The sequence below is a fragment of the Squalius cephalus genome, assembly GCF_949319135.1.
Source record: "Squalius cephalus genome assembly, chromosome: 20".
NCBI lineage: Eukaryota > Metazoa > Chordata > Actinopteri > Cypriniformes > Leuciscidae > Squalius > Squalius cephalus.
In genome coordinates, this window is record NC_137141.1 from 233,096 (window position 1) to 249,262 (window position 16,167).

The window sequence follows — 16,167 nt, forward strand, 5'->3', positions numbered from 1 at the left end:
CACACAGACACACAGCTGCTACACAACATCACACACACACACAAACACACAGCTGCTACACAACATCACACACACACAAACACACAGCTGCTACACAACATCACACACACACACACACACACACACACACAGACACAGACACAGACACACACACACACACACACACACACACACACAAACACACAGCTGCTACACAACATCACACACACACAGACACACAGCTGCTACACAACATCACACACACACACAAACACACAGCTGCTACACAACATCACACACACACAAACACACAGCTGCTACACAACATCACACACACACACACACACACACACACACAGACACAGACACAGACACACACACACACACACACACACACACACACAAACACACAGCTGCTACACAACATCACACACACACAGACACACAGCTGCTACACAACATCATGCCAGGCCTACTTACATTCTTCACATCGTTTTCATGATGAAAGATGTACTCAAACAAGGTCTTGTGTTCGAGGGGGAGAGACAGAGAGAATACATTACATTATTTAATATATGATTTCAGCGAGTCATGACAAACACTTGATGATTGTGTGCTAGTAATAATTAGATCACGGATATTACATTATTAAAATGTAATAATTAAATAATTAAAAGGAATTACTTCTTACACAATTAAATAAGTTTGCCATGCCACTGATGTTCATTTAGGGTCAGGGTCAGGGTCAGGGTCAGGCAGAATGACTCCAGGTCAGGGTCAGGGTTAGGTTTAGGTTTAGGTTTAGGTTTAGGTCAGGGTCAGGGTCAGGGTTAGGTTTAGGTCAGGGTCAGGGTCAGGGTCAGGGTCAGGGTTAGGGTCAGGTTTAGGTCAGGGTCAGGGTCAGGGTCAGGGTTAGGGTTAGGTTTAGGTTTAGGGTTAGGTCAGGGTCAGGGTTAGGGTCAGGTTTAGGTCAGGGTCAGGGTCAGGGTCAGGGTTAGGGTTAGGTTTAGGTTTAGGGTTAGGTCAGGGTCAGGGTTAGGGTCAGGTTTAGGTCAGGGTCAGGGTTCGGTTAGGTTTAGGTCAGGGTCAGGGTTAGGTTAGGTTTAGGTCAGGGTCAGGGTTAGGGTCAGGGTCAGGGTTACACTACCTTGGCCATGTTGGGTCTCTTGGCGTACTTGGCGAGGTTTATCCTGGCGAGGTTAATGAAGGGTCCATCGGGGTGTGTTAGCATGGAGGCCTGAGATGAGGACAGAAGCACAGGATCAGGACCTGTGTGTGTGTGTGTGTGTGTGTGTGTGTGTGTGTGTGTGTGTGTGTGTGTGTGTGAGGAATTGAAAGCAAGCAGAATACGAGTGTTTCTAAAGCACACGCAGCGTCATCACGCATCTGTGTTTAAAAAGCTCAGACTCGACCCTGAACCCTAGAGAGATCATCTAGAACACAATATCACACTTATAAAACATAAACTGTTGTTTCCTGAGTGTGTAAGCGCCTCCTCTGCTCTACTCTCGCGTGTCACGTGACCGGAGTGAGGGTCTCCTACCGTGCCCAGCCGCACGAGTCTCCCCGAGGCGCTGGTGCCGGGCCGGGCCGAGCTGGCGGTGCGAGGGGTTCTGATGGCCTGCTCCATGGTCTCGGGTCTGCCGGTCAGGGTGCTGGGTCTCACGAAGCCTGTGATGGGCCGGCCCGACTGAGTCATGGGTCTGCGCACATTACACAGGTGAAGCACAGGTGAGCCCATGCCAAACACAGCATTAAAGGGTTCGTAAACTCTGTCAGTAATCACTGATGTCCAACCCGTCAGACTCTCGCTCATCTTCTACTAACTCTCTGGGCCGGCAGATCTCGACCCCAGAGAAGCCTATGGAGGACAGAGCCAGCTCTCAGATCTCATCAGAAATATCTTCATTAGTGTTCTGAAGATGAGAGTCTGACGGGTTGGACAACATGAGGGAGAGTGATTACTGACCCTGTGAACGAACCCTTTAACAACAACAAGATCACACATCCTGATACTTCTGTGAGCTTATGTCAACCAGAACATTAACAAGAACAACATCAAACATCATCTTACAGAATGCTACAAATAAACAGCAGAGTGAATCTTTATTCAGTTATTATGAACCAGTGAGGTTTATTCTCACACGCCAAGCAGCTTCGCTTAACCTTCTGCTTATCTTCCCTCATCAATGTTTTAATGTGAGCAAAAGCCTAAACTCAATCTGTTCGTCATGTAAACCGCTCGAATCATATGAATCAGTTTCTCGATCTCTTTATGAGCGTTTAGAAGCGTCACAGTGGTAGTGGAGCTGTCAGTGGAGGGACAGAAATCACTCAGATTTCATCAAAGATCTTCATTTGTGTCATGTTGTCTTACGGGTTTGGAGAGTAAACAATGGCAGAAATGTCATCATTGGGTGAACTATCCCTGTAATTCTCGACTCAGATCCCTGTGGGAGTAATGACAGGGAAGCCCAGCAAAATCTGCTTTACTCTGAGAACTGCTGCAAACAGATCTAACTCAAGACCCACTCGTGTGAGTCTCGGGACTCATTATACAGCAGTAACATATTTCTAGTGTATTTACATTCCTGTGGGATAGCAAGGTAGTCTTGGTTAACCTCTCAAGGCTTCAATTTTACATAATAGCTTTTGAGTTTGGGTATATTTTACAACAGATGTTCTGCTTTGTAGTAACTTGTAGTAATACATATTTAAAAAGAAGTGAATTACATGAATGTAACTGGGAGACAGTGCTATAATAGCGCACTCATACTGCATTATACAGTGCAGACTATGGCTGTTTCTCAGTGTGTGTTCTTCAACGGTCTTGTGTTCTCGACCACACCATCATCAACGGTCCGACACTGAAGAGACCAGAACACAGGACTCGTGACCGGATGAGCTCTTGATATCCAGATCATCCAGTGCAGACCGAGAGGATCGAACCGTTAGAGATCCCAGACGACAGTCGAAGTACGGAAGCCTGTAAGCTTTAATCTTCTCGTTCTCGCTAAAGAGATTCCCGCTGAAAGCTCGGAGTACGTGACGCAGTTTGAAGAAAACATTTGGGCATAATTTGAATGAAGTTATAAATACCTGGAGAAATCCTACAGAACTTTTTAATTGGCTTATTTATTTTAGATATACAAGCGTATAATATACTAGCACCCTCCACTCTCACAAAGATGCGCTCTGTGTCCGAGCTCCTTCTGAAAAACACACGCTTCTCTCCAGTCTCAGAGAAACTGCGTGTTTAACCACAGATCCTGCTCATTATGATACTCTTCTGTTTGAAATGAGCAAACTTTAAATAATGAGGGATAAATCCTTCCTTCAAAAGGTGTTTTAGCCAAAGCTCGCTGAACAGCTGAAGCTAGAAGCTTTTAGCCGCAGCAAATGAGCAACACATGAATCATTCAGAGGAATCACTCTATATTAGGGCGTCACGATTCTGGGAAAATGTCATATTGCGACTATTGAGGTCAATATTGCGATATGCGATACACACTCACCTAAAGGATGATTAGGAACACCTGTTCAATTTCTCATTAATGCAATTATCTAATCAACCAATCACATGGCAGTTGCTTCAATGCATTTAGGGGTGTGGTCCTGGTCAAGACAATCTCCTGAACTCCAAACTGAATGTCAGAATGGGAAAGAAAGGTGATTTAAGCAATTTTGAGCGTGGCATGGTTGTTGGTGCCAGACGGGCCGGTCTGAGTATTTCACAATCTGCTCAGTTACTGGGATTTTCACGCACAACCATTTCTAGGGTTTACAAAGAATGGTGTGAAAAGGGAAAAACATCCAGTATGCGGCAGTCCTGTGGGCGAAAATGCCTTGTTGATGCTAGAGGTCAGAGGAGAATGGGCCGACTGATTCAAGCTGATAGAAGAGCAACTTTGACTGAAATAACCACTCGTTACAACCAAGGTATGCAGCAAAGCATTTGTGAAGCCACAACACACACAACCTTGAGGCGGATGGGCTACAACAGCAGAAGACCCCACCGGGTACCACTCATCTCCACTACAAATAGGAAAAAGAGGCTACAATTTGCACGAGCTCACCAAAATTGGACAGTTGAAGACTGGAAAAATGTTGCCTGGTCTGATGAGTCTCGATTTCTGTTGAGACATTCAGATGGTAGAGTCAGAATTTGGCGTAAACAGAATGAGAACATGGATCCATCATGCCTTGTTACCACTGTGCAGGCTGGTGGTGGTGGTGTAATGGTGTGGGGGATGTTTTCTTGGCACACTTTAGGCCCCTTAGTGCCAACTGGGCATCGTTTAAATGCCACGGCCTACCTGAGCATTGTTTCTGACCATGTCCATCCCTTTATGACCACCATGTACCCATCCTCTGATGGCTACTTCCAGCAGGATAATGCACCATGTCACAAAGCTCGAATCATTTCAAATTGGTTTCTTGAACATGACAATGAGTTCACTGTACTAAAATGGCCCCCACAGTCACCAGATCTCAACCCAATAGAGCATCTTTGGGATGTGGTGGAACGGGAGCTTCGTGCCCTGGATGTGCATCCCACAAATCTCCATCAACTGCAAGATGCTATCCTATCAATATGGGCCAACATTTCTAAAGAATGCTTTCAGCACCTTGTTGAATCAATGCCACGTAGAATTAAGGCAGTTCTGAAGGCGAAAGGGGGTCAAACACAGTATTAGTATTGTGTTCCTAATAATCCTTTAGGTGAGTGTAATAAACGTGGTTTCATGAGTCAGCTTGCTTGTTTCTCAAGGACACTGCACACAGATCAGTGATAATGCTGGAATGGGTATTTCTCAACTCAAACTAGCAACAACAACTAAATGCAGTGTTTTCAAATTAAAATGTAATTTTTTACAAAATTAAATAATGACTTCTTTGCATTAATTGCGAACTTGTTATTGTCTCAATAATACAACAGTATAAAATAAATAGAACAAAAATAAGAACATTTGTATGCTCTTTACATACAGAGACTCTGTCCAGGCGTACAGGGACATGTAAGCAGCACATGCTTTATAAACTTCATCTTCTGAAACCACGCTTTGCTAACGGTGTGGACATCATGTCTCCTGCCAAGCGGTGCGTAATGCAGTCGGGGATCTCTCTCTATACCTCTGTGAAGACTTTACATATGGCGCAACACTGGCAAACACATCTGGAACCAGGCACGTGCACACATAGACATCAAAGGGGGCTTGAGCACCTGCCCTTTTTATTCCTGGAGAGAAAGTGCCCTTTTTTCTGGGGTGTTTTTTTTTTTTTTTTTTTTTTTGAAAAATAATATATATTCCTTTTTGCGCACAGCTTCCCTGTCAAACAAATATATTTATTGAAGAATAGTATATCTAAATATCAGGGCAGGAGTTCTGAAGCGCTCCCTCTCTCTCTCTCCAGATTAAAACCCGATTGTATTGCTTCCGCTAAAGAAAATAGTACGCTCCGTCTCTACGGTTAGAGTCCATAGCAACGCTCTGTTTTTCATGGCAACGGTCTGTTATACTCCGCACAGCGGTCTGATATCAAGAAATAACACACCGCATTCTACATTGGAATTCAACCAAGCCATGTAATAAAATAAGTTAGTAATAAAATAAGCATATATCACCACCAGGTGATATGCTTTAGTTATTTTGTTTATCCTATTTACCTGCATTGCCCTGTCAATTAGATGCAAATGTGCGCATTTTAACTAGTTGATGCCTAATTTGCATACAGAACGTCCCCAGTCCCCAGTCCCCAGACTTACAAGAGTCTTGTAAGTCAAGAGTCTTTCCCCCTGAAATTTAGAAATCTAAATTGGTGAATTTAGAAGAAATCTACAGATGCAAACAGATGGAGGATACACTCTAAAAAATGTAGTAAATCTGAGTAACTGCATCTGGTACATTAACCCTCTGGGCTTCTTCATAATTGGGTCACACTTAGCTTCCTCCCGCCCGAAAACGGGCGAAGCCTTAAAATTGTACTTAACTTTGTCCTAGGATAACCATTCAAATATTGTTTTGTTCTATAATGTTTTCTGATTATTATATAGAATTTTTAGAATTTTTTATGATACTTTGCATTAATTATGTAATTTTTATGAGCTATTTTTTCCATTAGAATTAATATATATATTTTTATTTTATTTATTTTATTTTATTTTTCAATAAATGCAACATTTCACATCAAATTAGAGTGCAGGCCTAAAAAAAAAAAATATTTCAAGTGAGAAGAGCGCCACCTAGTGGCTTCAAAATGTATTAATTTGTGTCATGTCCTATAACCGCCCATAGGCGGCCTATAGCTTTTTTATTTATTTATTTGATTTATTCCCATTCGGAAAGAAAACAATTTATTACTAATCAACCACTGAATGGAACAACACAAATTATATATCATTTTAAAGCTTAGAATGTCAGCTTTTTAATGCATCTAATTAAATGTATTAATTCCTAACGAGTGCTGAGTAATCCCTCTAAAACCAAGTGTACCGCCAGCAGGCGCCACCTAGCTGCGAAAATATTTATTACCATATTTTTCAAAAATCTTGCCTTGATAAACACAAAGTTGATGTCATTTGAAAGCTTAGAGTCTGAACTTTACAGTGAATGTATCCACTTTGAAAAACTCTTAAGTATTGCTGAGTTATTTGCTGATACATAGAATTTCTCTTTTTTTCATAATCTATAAAATAATGTACTGCAATGTGTCAAAAACATCATACAGCTCATGAAACATTCTCAGATAATTGAAAATGGCACTTCATTTTTTACAGCATATTATTACAATTAAAATGAGCCCAAAATTAACATAATCTATTGCTTTTATGACAAGATATTCTTCATGGAGAAAAAATTGCCCATGAGGGGGTGTGAAAGACTGTACAAAAAGGCTATCTCTTTTCAAAATGCTGTAATTTTTGATTCCTTTATCCAAAAATTATTATTTTTTTATCCAGATGCAGCTAACATGTAGGGGGACTTCACTAAAAAAGAATTTTCCTCCTACCTTATTTCCTTCCTGAGTTATTCCATGACAAATATGAAAGATATGCAAAATCATAATAAAAATTATATATATATATTGTCTTTTATCCACCGTTTCTTGGCGGGACAATGTCCAAATGTAATGTAATTTATATTTTCAAAAAATTTAAAAAGAGTTCTTTCAAACGATACCTACCTTTTGACTCTCCTTGCTATAGTTTTGGAGTTATTATGATTATATAATTGTTATATAGTTTGGGGCAAAATTTGCTGTTTCAGTCTTACCAGTTCATTTCTCTGTGTGTGTGTGTGTGTTTGTGTGTGTGGGTGTGTGTGTGGGGGGGGGAGGGTGTCTTTTTTGCACTCTTGATGTTTTAGAGTGTCACCCCTTCATTGCTGTACACTTTTTTTCAGCACAGTGGCTGATCTGTAGCTTGTACCACCAAAAGTTTCTCTGAGTTTTCCTATTTTTTCGTATTTCCCATTCATTTCCTATGTCGCCCGTTTTCGGGCGGGAGGAAGCTAAGTGTGACTTTTTTTTTTACGACCCTTTAACATATCAGAATCATCTCCTTGATTTTTTTGTGTGTTCATATAGGTAATAAAATAAAAGTCACCAAGTTTCACCCCCATCCGATGAAGCAAAAAAATTAAACAATTCGAAACGTTCAAGTTTTCGCCCGTTTTCGGGCGAAGAAGCCCAGAGGGTTAATAAATAAAACTGAGTAGAAATAAGTTAACATTAAACATTAAAAATAACAATATTTATAAATTAACTTTTTATTTATGAGTAATTTAACTTTTTTTATTTTCTCTAAACCTTTATAAAATAGTATTCCATACAACCACAAATACATACATGACATTGGCTTTTATTGAATTTTTACTCAATTATTTTGGTAAGTTTAATTCAAACAATCAAGTAAGATTTTCAGAGATTTTATTAAGTTAATAAAGTTAAATCTTTCTGTAATATTTACTAAGCCACAGAATATTTTTAAGAGTGTAGTAGGTTTAAAACAAACTCCATCTAAATGTGGATTTTGAAGGTTTTATTTGATGATAGTCCTCCCTGCTCCTCAAATGTGAAACTAAGTCCATGTCAGTCACCATCAGTTATTGTGTATGTGTCTGTGTGTATATGCATAGCAATAATAATATTAATGTATTTGATTAAAACATTAAGGCAATTCAGTATTCTGATGCTTGGTTGTGTTAAGCTAAAAAGTTATTTTGCTTGTGAAACAAAAAGTATTTAAACAATTAATAAATATATACTTGAAACTAGTAGCATAGAAAATGTTTTCAAAACATGCACATTGTGGAATGGTTTCCTTTGCTGCTCTATAAACCTAGTGAATACTAAGGAGACCATGGTTTCTGTGTGAACTGATTATTTTGTAGACATCTTTTGAAAATGAAACAATTGCGTGAGTTTGAGGAAGATAAAATTAATTAACTTTTTAAATTAATTTTTTAAAAAGGAAGTTAGAGTTGCGTACATATATATACTTTTTTGTTTAAAAAAAGAAAAAAAAAACGTAATTATGAGAAGTGCCCTTTATTTCACTTGAGCCCCTGCCCCTCAAAATGTCTGTGCACGTCCCTGTCTGGAACTGTGGTTTGTTTAGTTGTTTTGTTCAGCTGTTTCTTTACTAACCTGGGCTTCCTCCTTCATGCGATATGATTAATCGTGCAGCACTGTTTTATATTGAACAAGTCAAAACATCCTCACCTACTCATCAGACCTAGTTATTCAGATATCTGTCTGTCTTTCATTATTTATTGATTTATTTCTTTATTGGCAATGATGAGATGTTCAGCGTGGACACACACATCCAGAGCCACACCAAAACACTGTTGCTCTGCAGCTTTATGCTGTAATAGCGAGAGGGCAGAAGGTTACAGTGTAGCTTTAAACAGCAGAGGTCAGAGGTCACCTGACAGCTGGAGTGGGCGCTCCGCCCTGGCTCGTTCCCAGAAGTCTCAGCGATGTTCCTGGACCTGACAAAACCAAAACAAGAGGGAGAGCGTCAGTTCCTGCAGATGTAATGCCATCGGCGTCAGGGGCTCACAGACAGTAGGGGGCGCTGTCACACCACTTCTGAGAGAGTACACAGACAGTAGGGGGCGCTGTCACACCACTTCTGAGAGAGCACACACTCTCCTGATCAAACACAGGAGAATCAGCAGGAAGCGGGAGAACGCACGTTATAATATTTGATGAAAAAGCTCTTTTCTCAGCGTTTTGTTCAAAATGTTGATTTTTTTTATGAAACTTACCCACATTCAAGAGTTGATAAAAAATAATGCATGAAGCTGGAATAAAACGGTGTTTTGATTAAAAGCAGAGGCTCTGTCCTTTCTTTGATATATTGCTTACTCAGATATTCAGACAACACAATATTCTGACGGCCACACTTTAGTGATCAAACGTGCTGCTGGTGGCTGGACACTTCTGAAGCGCTGACGAGGAGAGAAGTGCAGTTCCTGTAAAGGCCTAAAGATGACTGTGTCTTGATGTGTGTGTAATGTGTGTGTGCATGACTGTACTCACGTGCCACCTGGGCGATGGAGCTCTCGTCCAACATCATCTCAGCGATGCCCTCCTGATCCACCTCCACCTCATCCACGAACACCATCTCCGTCAGAACCCGAGTCTTCAAGCTCCACGCCGCCTGCAACATCATCATCTTCATCATCATACTCTTCATCATCATCATCATCATACTCTTCATCATCATCATCATCATCATACTCTTCATCATCATCATCATCATCATACTCTTCATCAGCATCATACTCTTCATCATCATCATACTCTTCATCATACTCTTCATCATCATCATACTCTTCATCATCATCATACTCTTCATCATCATCATCATCATACTCATCATCATCATACTTTTCATCATCATACTCTTCATCAGCATCATGAGAACGCAGTGGAGAACGCTGGACTTGAGTCTGCGCAGTGGTGAACGCTGGACCAGAGTCTGCGCAGTGGTGAACGCTGGACCCGAGTCTGCGCAGTGGAGAACGCTGGAGCCGAGTCTGCGCAGTGGTGAACGCTGGACCCGAGTCTGCGCAGTGGTGAACGCTGGACCAGAGTCTGCGCAGTGGTGAACGCTGGACCAGAGTCTGCGCAGTGGTGAACGCTGGACCAGAGTCTGCGCAGTGGTGAACGCTGGACCAGAGTCTGCGCAGTGGAGAACGCTGGACCCGAGTCTGCGCAGTGGTGAACGCTGGACCAGAGTCTGCGCAGTGGTGAACGCTGGACCCGAGTCTGCGCAGTGGAGAACGCTGGACCCGAGTCTGCGCAGTGGTGAACGCTGGACCCGATTCTGCGCAGTGGAGAACGCTGGACCAGAGTCTGCGCAGTGGTGAACGCTGGACCCGAGTCTGCGCAGTGGAGAACGCTGGACCAGAGTCTGCGCAGTGGTGAACGCTGGACCAGAGTCTGCGCAGTGGTGAACGCTGGACCCGATTCTGCGCAGTGGAGAACGCTGGACCAGAGTCTGCGCAGTGGTGAACGCTGGACCCGAGTCTGCGCAGTGGAGAACGCTGGACCAGAGTCTGCGCAGTGGTGAACGCTGGACCAGAGTCTGCGCAGTGGAGAACGCTGGACCAGAGTCTGCGCAGTGGAGAACGCTGGAGCTGAGTCTGTGCAGTGGTGAACGCTGGACCAGAGTCTGCGCAGTGGAGAACGCTGGACCAGAGTCTGCGCTGGACCAGAGTCTGCGCAGTGGTGAACGCTGGACCAGAGTCTGCGCTGGACCAGAGTCTGCGCAGTGGTGAACGCTGGACCAGAGTCTGCGCAGTGGTGAACGCTGGACCCGAGTCTGCGCAGTGGAGAACGCTGGACCAGAGTCTGCGCAGTGGTGAACGCTGGACCCGAGTCTGCGCAGTGGTGAACGCTGGACCAGAGTCTGCGCAGTGGAGAACGCTGGACCCGAGTCTGCGCAGTGGTGAACGCTGGACCCGAGTCTGCGCAGTGGTGAAAGCTGGACCAGAGTCTGCGCAGTGGTGAACGCTGGAGCCGAGTCTGCGCAGTGGTGAACGCTGGACCCGAGTCTGCGCAGTGGTGAACGCTGGACCCGAGTCTGCGCAGTGGTGAACGCTGGACCCGAGTCTGCGCAGTGGAGAACGCTGGACCAGAGTCTGCGCAGTGGTGAACGCTGGACCAGAGTCTGCGCAGTGGAGAACGCTGGACCAGAGTCTGCGCTGGACCAGAGTCTGCGCAGTGGTGAACGCTGGACCAGAGTCTGCGCTGGACCAGAGTCTGCGCAGTGGTGAACGCTGGACCAGAGTCTGCGCAGTGGTGAACGCTGGACCCGAGTCTGCGCAGTGGTGAACGCTGGACCAGAGTCTGCGCAGTGGTGAACGCTGGACCAGAGTCTGCGCAGTGGTGAACGCTGGAGCCGAGTCTGCGCAGTGGTGAACGCTGGACCCGAGTCTGCGCAGTGGTGAACGCTGGAGCCGAGTCTGCGCAGTGGTGAACGCTGGACCAGAGTCTGCGCAGTGGTGAACGCTGGACCCGAGTCTGCGCAGTGGTGAACGCTGGACCAGAGTCTGCGCAGTGGTGAACGCTGGACCAGAGTCTGCGCAGTGGTGAACGCTGGAGCCGAGTCTGCGCAGTGGTGAACGCTGGACCCGAGTCTGCGCAGTGGTGAACGCTGGAGCCGAGTCTGCGCAGTGGTGAACGCTGCACCAGAGTCTGCGCAGTGGTGAACGCTGGACCCGAGTCTGCGCAGTGGTGAACGCTGGACCCGAGTCTGCGCAGTGGTGAACGCTGGACCAGAGTCTGCGCAGTGGAGAACGCTGGACCAGAGTCTGCGCAGTGGTGAACGCTGGACCAGAGTCTGCGCAGTGGTGAACGCTGGACCAGAGTCTGCGCAGTGGTGAACGCTGGACCCGAGTCTGCGCAGTGGTGAACGCTGGACCAGAGTCTGCGCAGTGGAGAACGCTGGACCAGAGTCTGCGCAGTGGTGAACGCTGGACCCGAGTCTGCGCAGTGGTGAAAGCTGGACCAGAGTCTGCGCAGTGGTGAACGCTGGACCAGAGTCTGCGCAGTGGAGAACGCTGGACCAGAGTCTGCGCAGTGGTGAACGCTGGACCCGAGTCTGCGCAGTGGTGAACGCTGGACCAGAGTCTGCGCAGTGGTGAACGCTGGACCCGAGTCTGCGCAGTGGTGAACGCTGGACCAGAGTCTGCGCAGTGGTGAACGCTGGACCAGAGTCTGCGCAGTGGTGAACGCTGGACCCGAGTCTGCGCAGTGGTGAAAGCTGGACCAGAGTCTGCGCAGTGGTGAACGCTGGACCAGAGTCTGCGCAGTGGTGAACGCTGGAGCCGAGTCTGCGCAGTGGTGAACGCTGGACCCGAGTCTGCGCAGTGGTGAACGCTGGACCAGAGTCTGCGCAGTGGTGAACGCTGGACCCGAGTCTGCGCAGTGGTGAACGCTGGACCAGAGTCTGCGCAGTGGAGAACGCTGGACCAGAGTCTGCGCAGTGGAGAACGCTGGACCCGAGTCTGCGCAGTGGAGAACGCTGGACCAGAGTCTGCGCAGTGGAGAACGCTGGACCAGAGTCTGCGCAGTGGTGAACGCTGGACCCGAGTCTGCGCAGTGGAGAACGCTGGACCCAGAGTCTGCGCAGTGGTGAACGCTGGAGCTGAGTCTGCGCAGTGGTGAACGCTGGACCCGAGTCTGCGCAGTGGTGAACGCTGGACCCGAGTCTGCGCAGTGGTGAACGCTGGACCCGAGTCTGCGCAGTGGTGAACGCTGGACCCGAGTCTGCGCAGTGGAGAACGCTGGACCAGAGTCTGCGCAGTGGTGAACGCTGGACCCGAGTCTGCGCAGTGGTGAACGCTGGACCCGAGTCTGCGCAGTGGTGAACGCTGGACCAGAGTCTGCGCAGTGGAGAACGCTGGACCAGAGTCTGCGCAGTAGTGAACGCTGGACCCGAGTCTGCGCAGTGGTGAACGCTGGACCAGAGTCTGCGCAGTGGAGAACGCTGGACCAGAGTCTGCGCTGGACCAGAGTCTGCACAGTGGAGAACGCTGGACCAGAGTCTGCGCAGTGGTGAACGCTGGACCCGAGTCTGCGCAGTGGAGAACGCTGGACCAGAGTCTGCGCAGTGGTGAACGCTGGACCAGAGTCTGCGCAGTGGAGAACGCTGGACCCGAGTCTGCGCAGTGGAGAACGCTGGACCAGAGTCTGCGCAGTGGAGAACGCTGGACCAGAGTCTGCGCAGTGGAGAACGCTGGACCCGAGTCTGCGCAGTGGTGAACGCTGGACCCGAGTCTGCGCAGTGGTGAACGCTGGACCCGAGTCTGCGCAGTGGAGAACGCTGGACCCGAGTCTGCGCAGTGGAGAACGCTGGACCAGAGTCTGCGCAGTGGAGAACGCTGGACCAGAGTCTGCGCAGTGGTGAACGCTGGACCCGAGTCTGCGCAGTGGAGAACGCTGGACCAGAGTCTGCGCAGTGGTGAACGCTGGACCAGAGTCTGCGCAGTGGAGAACGCTGGACCAGAGTCTGCGCAGTGGAGAACGCTGGACCAGAGTCTGCGCAGTGGAGAACGCTGGACCAGAGTCTGCGCAGTGGAGAACGCTGGACCAGAGTCTGCGCAGTGGTGAACGCTGGACCAGAGTCTGCGCAGTGGAGAACGCTGGACCAGAGTCTGCGCTGGACCAGAGTCTGCGCAGTGGTGAACGCTGGACCCGAGTCTGCGCAGTGGTGAACGCTGGACCAGAGTCTGCGCAGTGGAGAACGCTGGACCAGAGTCTGCGCAGTGGTGAACGCTGGACCAGAGTCTGCGCAGTGGAGAACGCTGGACCAGAGTCTGCGCTGGACCAGAGTCTGCGCAGTGGAGAACGCTGGACCAGAGTCTGCGCTGGACCAGAGTCTGCGCAGTGGTGAACGCTGGACCAGAGTCTGCGCAGTGGTGAACGCTGGACCAGAGTCTGCGCAGTGGTGAACGCTGGACCAGAGTCTGCGCAGTGGTGAACGCTGGACCAGAGTCTGCGCAGTGGAGAACGCTGGACCAGAGTCTGCGCAGTGGTGAACGCTGGACCAGAGTCTGCGCAGTGGAGAACGCTGGACCAGAGTCTGCGCAGTGGAGAACGCTGGACCAGAGTCTGCGCAGTGGTGAACGCTGGACCAGAGTCTGCGCAGTGGTGAACGCTGGACCAGAGTCTGCGCAGTGGAGAACGCTGGACCAGAGTCTGCGCAGTGGTGAACGCTGGACCAGAGTCTGCGCAGTGGAGAACGCTGGACCAGAGTCTGCGCAGTGGAGAACGCTGGACCAGAGTCTGCGCAGTGGAGAACGCTGGACCAGAGTCTGCGCAGTGGTGAACGCTGGACCAGAGTCTGCGCAGTGGAGAACGCTGGACCAGAGTCTGCGCAGTGGTGAACGCTGGACCAGAGTCTGCGCAGTGGTGAACGCTGGACCAGAGTCTGCGCAGTGGAGAACGCTGGACCAGAGTCTGCGCATAAAACGGTGTCGAAAATCTTTAGCATCTTCTTTGCGACTGAATAATAATAATGAGACCCGTTTATAAACCAAAATAAATTTAGATTTTGTTCCGCCAAAATAAAAGCTTGATGCAGTTTCCATCAAAATAGAAGATCATGTGTTTATCTTTATCAAGTTTACCAAACTATAAAAATTTGTACAAAACTAATTATGAAAGTTTCCTTTATTTCTCAGTGCATTTGTTTTACAATATGGCTATTACTGTCATGGGATTAATATTATAGCTATTATTATGTTAGTGTAATGTAGACACTGTACCTACAAGAGGTTTGAGTTTTTCTTTGTTCAATTTGCACTGACTATGGCTGGAGCTCTTCATTTTGAACTCTCAAAGTGCACCAGACTGATGAATCTAACATTAAAATGCACACAATTTTCTTACGGGGAGCATGCCCCCCACCCCCCCACACACCGTATAACACTGGGAATACTGGGAGTATAACACTGGGAATACTGTGACTATAATACTGTGACTATAATACTGGGAATACTGTGAGTACAACACTGGGAATACTGGGAGTATAACACTGGGAGTATAACACTGGGAATACTGTGAGTATAACACTGGGAATACTGTGAGTATAACACTGGGAATACTGTGAGTATAATACTGGGAATACTGTGACTATAATACTGTGACTATAATACTGGGAATACTGTGAGTACAACACTGGGAATACTGTGAGTATAATACTGGGAATACTGTGACTATAATACTGGGAATACTGTGAGTATAATACTGGGAATACTGTGACTATAATACTGTGACTATAATACTGGGAATACTGTGAGTACAACACTGGGAATACTGTGAGTATAACACTGGGAATACTGTGAGTATAACACTGGGAATACTGTGAGTATAATACTGGGAATACTGTGACTATAATACTGTGACTATAATACTGGGAATACTGTGAGTACAACACTGGGAATACTGGGAGTATAACACTGGGAATACTGTGAGTATAACACTGGGAATACTGTGAGTATAACACTGGGAATACTGTGAGTACAACACTGGGAATACTGTGAGTATAACACTGGGAATACTGGGAGTATAACACTGGGAATACTGGGAGCATAACACATCTGAGAGCCTAATGAACGGGTGTCAGACAGCTAACTTTACCTCAGACACTTGAGCACCGCCAGACTCCTTGGCAAACAGTAATAGTGAAGAAGAGTGTGAACACTTCATTTATATTTCAAACACTGATGTGAAGCAGCACATGATCAATGAAAGCTGGCTGTTATTACATTAGCCAGTTTAATAAACTCTGATGATCGCAGCAGTAGATCTATAATGAGCTTATGAGCGCTAATCCTCGGCTAGCCTGCTAACTGCGCACGCACCTGGTCAAACGGGCTCTCCGAGAGGATCTTCGAGCAGATATCAGCACTTCTCTGCAGCTGGCGTCTCCTGCAGCAGCTCCAGGCCAGGAACAGCGGGTCCATCGACACCGACACCTCCATTACACGCGGGAACACACGAGAGATCTCTCCGAGAAACCCTGACCGAGTCCGGCGAGCGAGCGATCCCTGTGCTGCTGCAGCTGACGTCAGCACGCGTCACGTTTCCCTGGCAACGCGGGGGCGGGGATACAGCACGTGCTCAACAAAACACAACAAACACACAGAAACACATTCACATTAAATGACA

At 46.9% G+C, this 16,167-nt stretch overlaps 1 protein-coding gene across 2 annotated transcripts in view; it reads right to left on the minus strand.

Moving 5' to 3' along the window:
• The window catches only part of ttc8 (tetratricopeptide repeat domain 8), a 55,795-nt gene extending 39,707 nt beyond the window's left edge, over window positions 1–16,088 (minus strand). The window contains exons 1-7 of one of the 2 annotated variants that reach the window (XM_079852699.1): window positions 15,861–16,088; window positions 15,637–15,663; window positions 9,526–9,646; window positions 8,909–8,972; window positions 1,523–1,682; window positions 1,127–1,216; window positions 460–504 (exon numbers count right to left, since the gene is read on the minus strand). In XM_079852699.1, the coding sequence (XP_079708825.1) occupies window positions 460–504; window positions 1,127–1,216; window positions 1,523–1,682; window positions 8,909–8,972; window positions 9,526–9,646; window positions 15,637–15,663; window positions 15,861–15,980 (627 nt within the window). In that variant the 5' untranslated portion in view covers window positions 15,981–16,088. The remainder of the gene's footprint in view (window positions 1–459; window positions 505–1,126; window positions 1,217–1,522; window positions 1,683–8,908; window positions 8,973–9,525; window positions 9,647–15,636; window positions 15,664–15,860) is intronic. The other variant, XM_079852700.1, reaches the window with a different exon arrangement.
• Window positions 16,089–16,167: the final 79 nt, after the last annotated feature.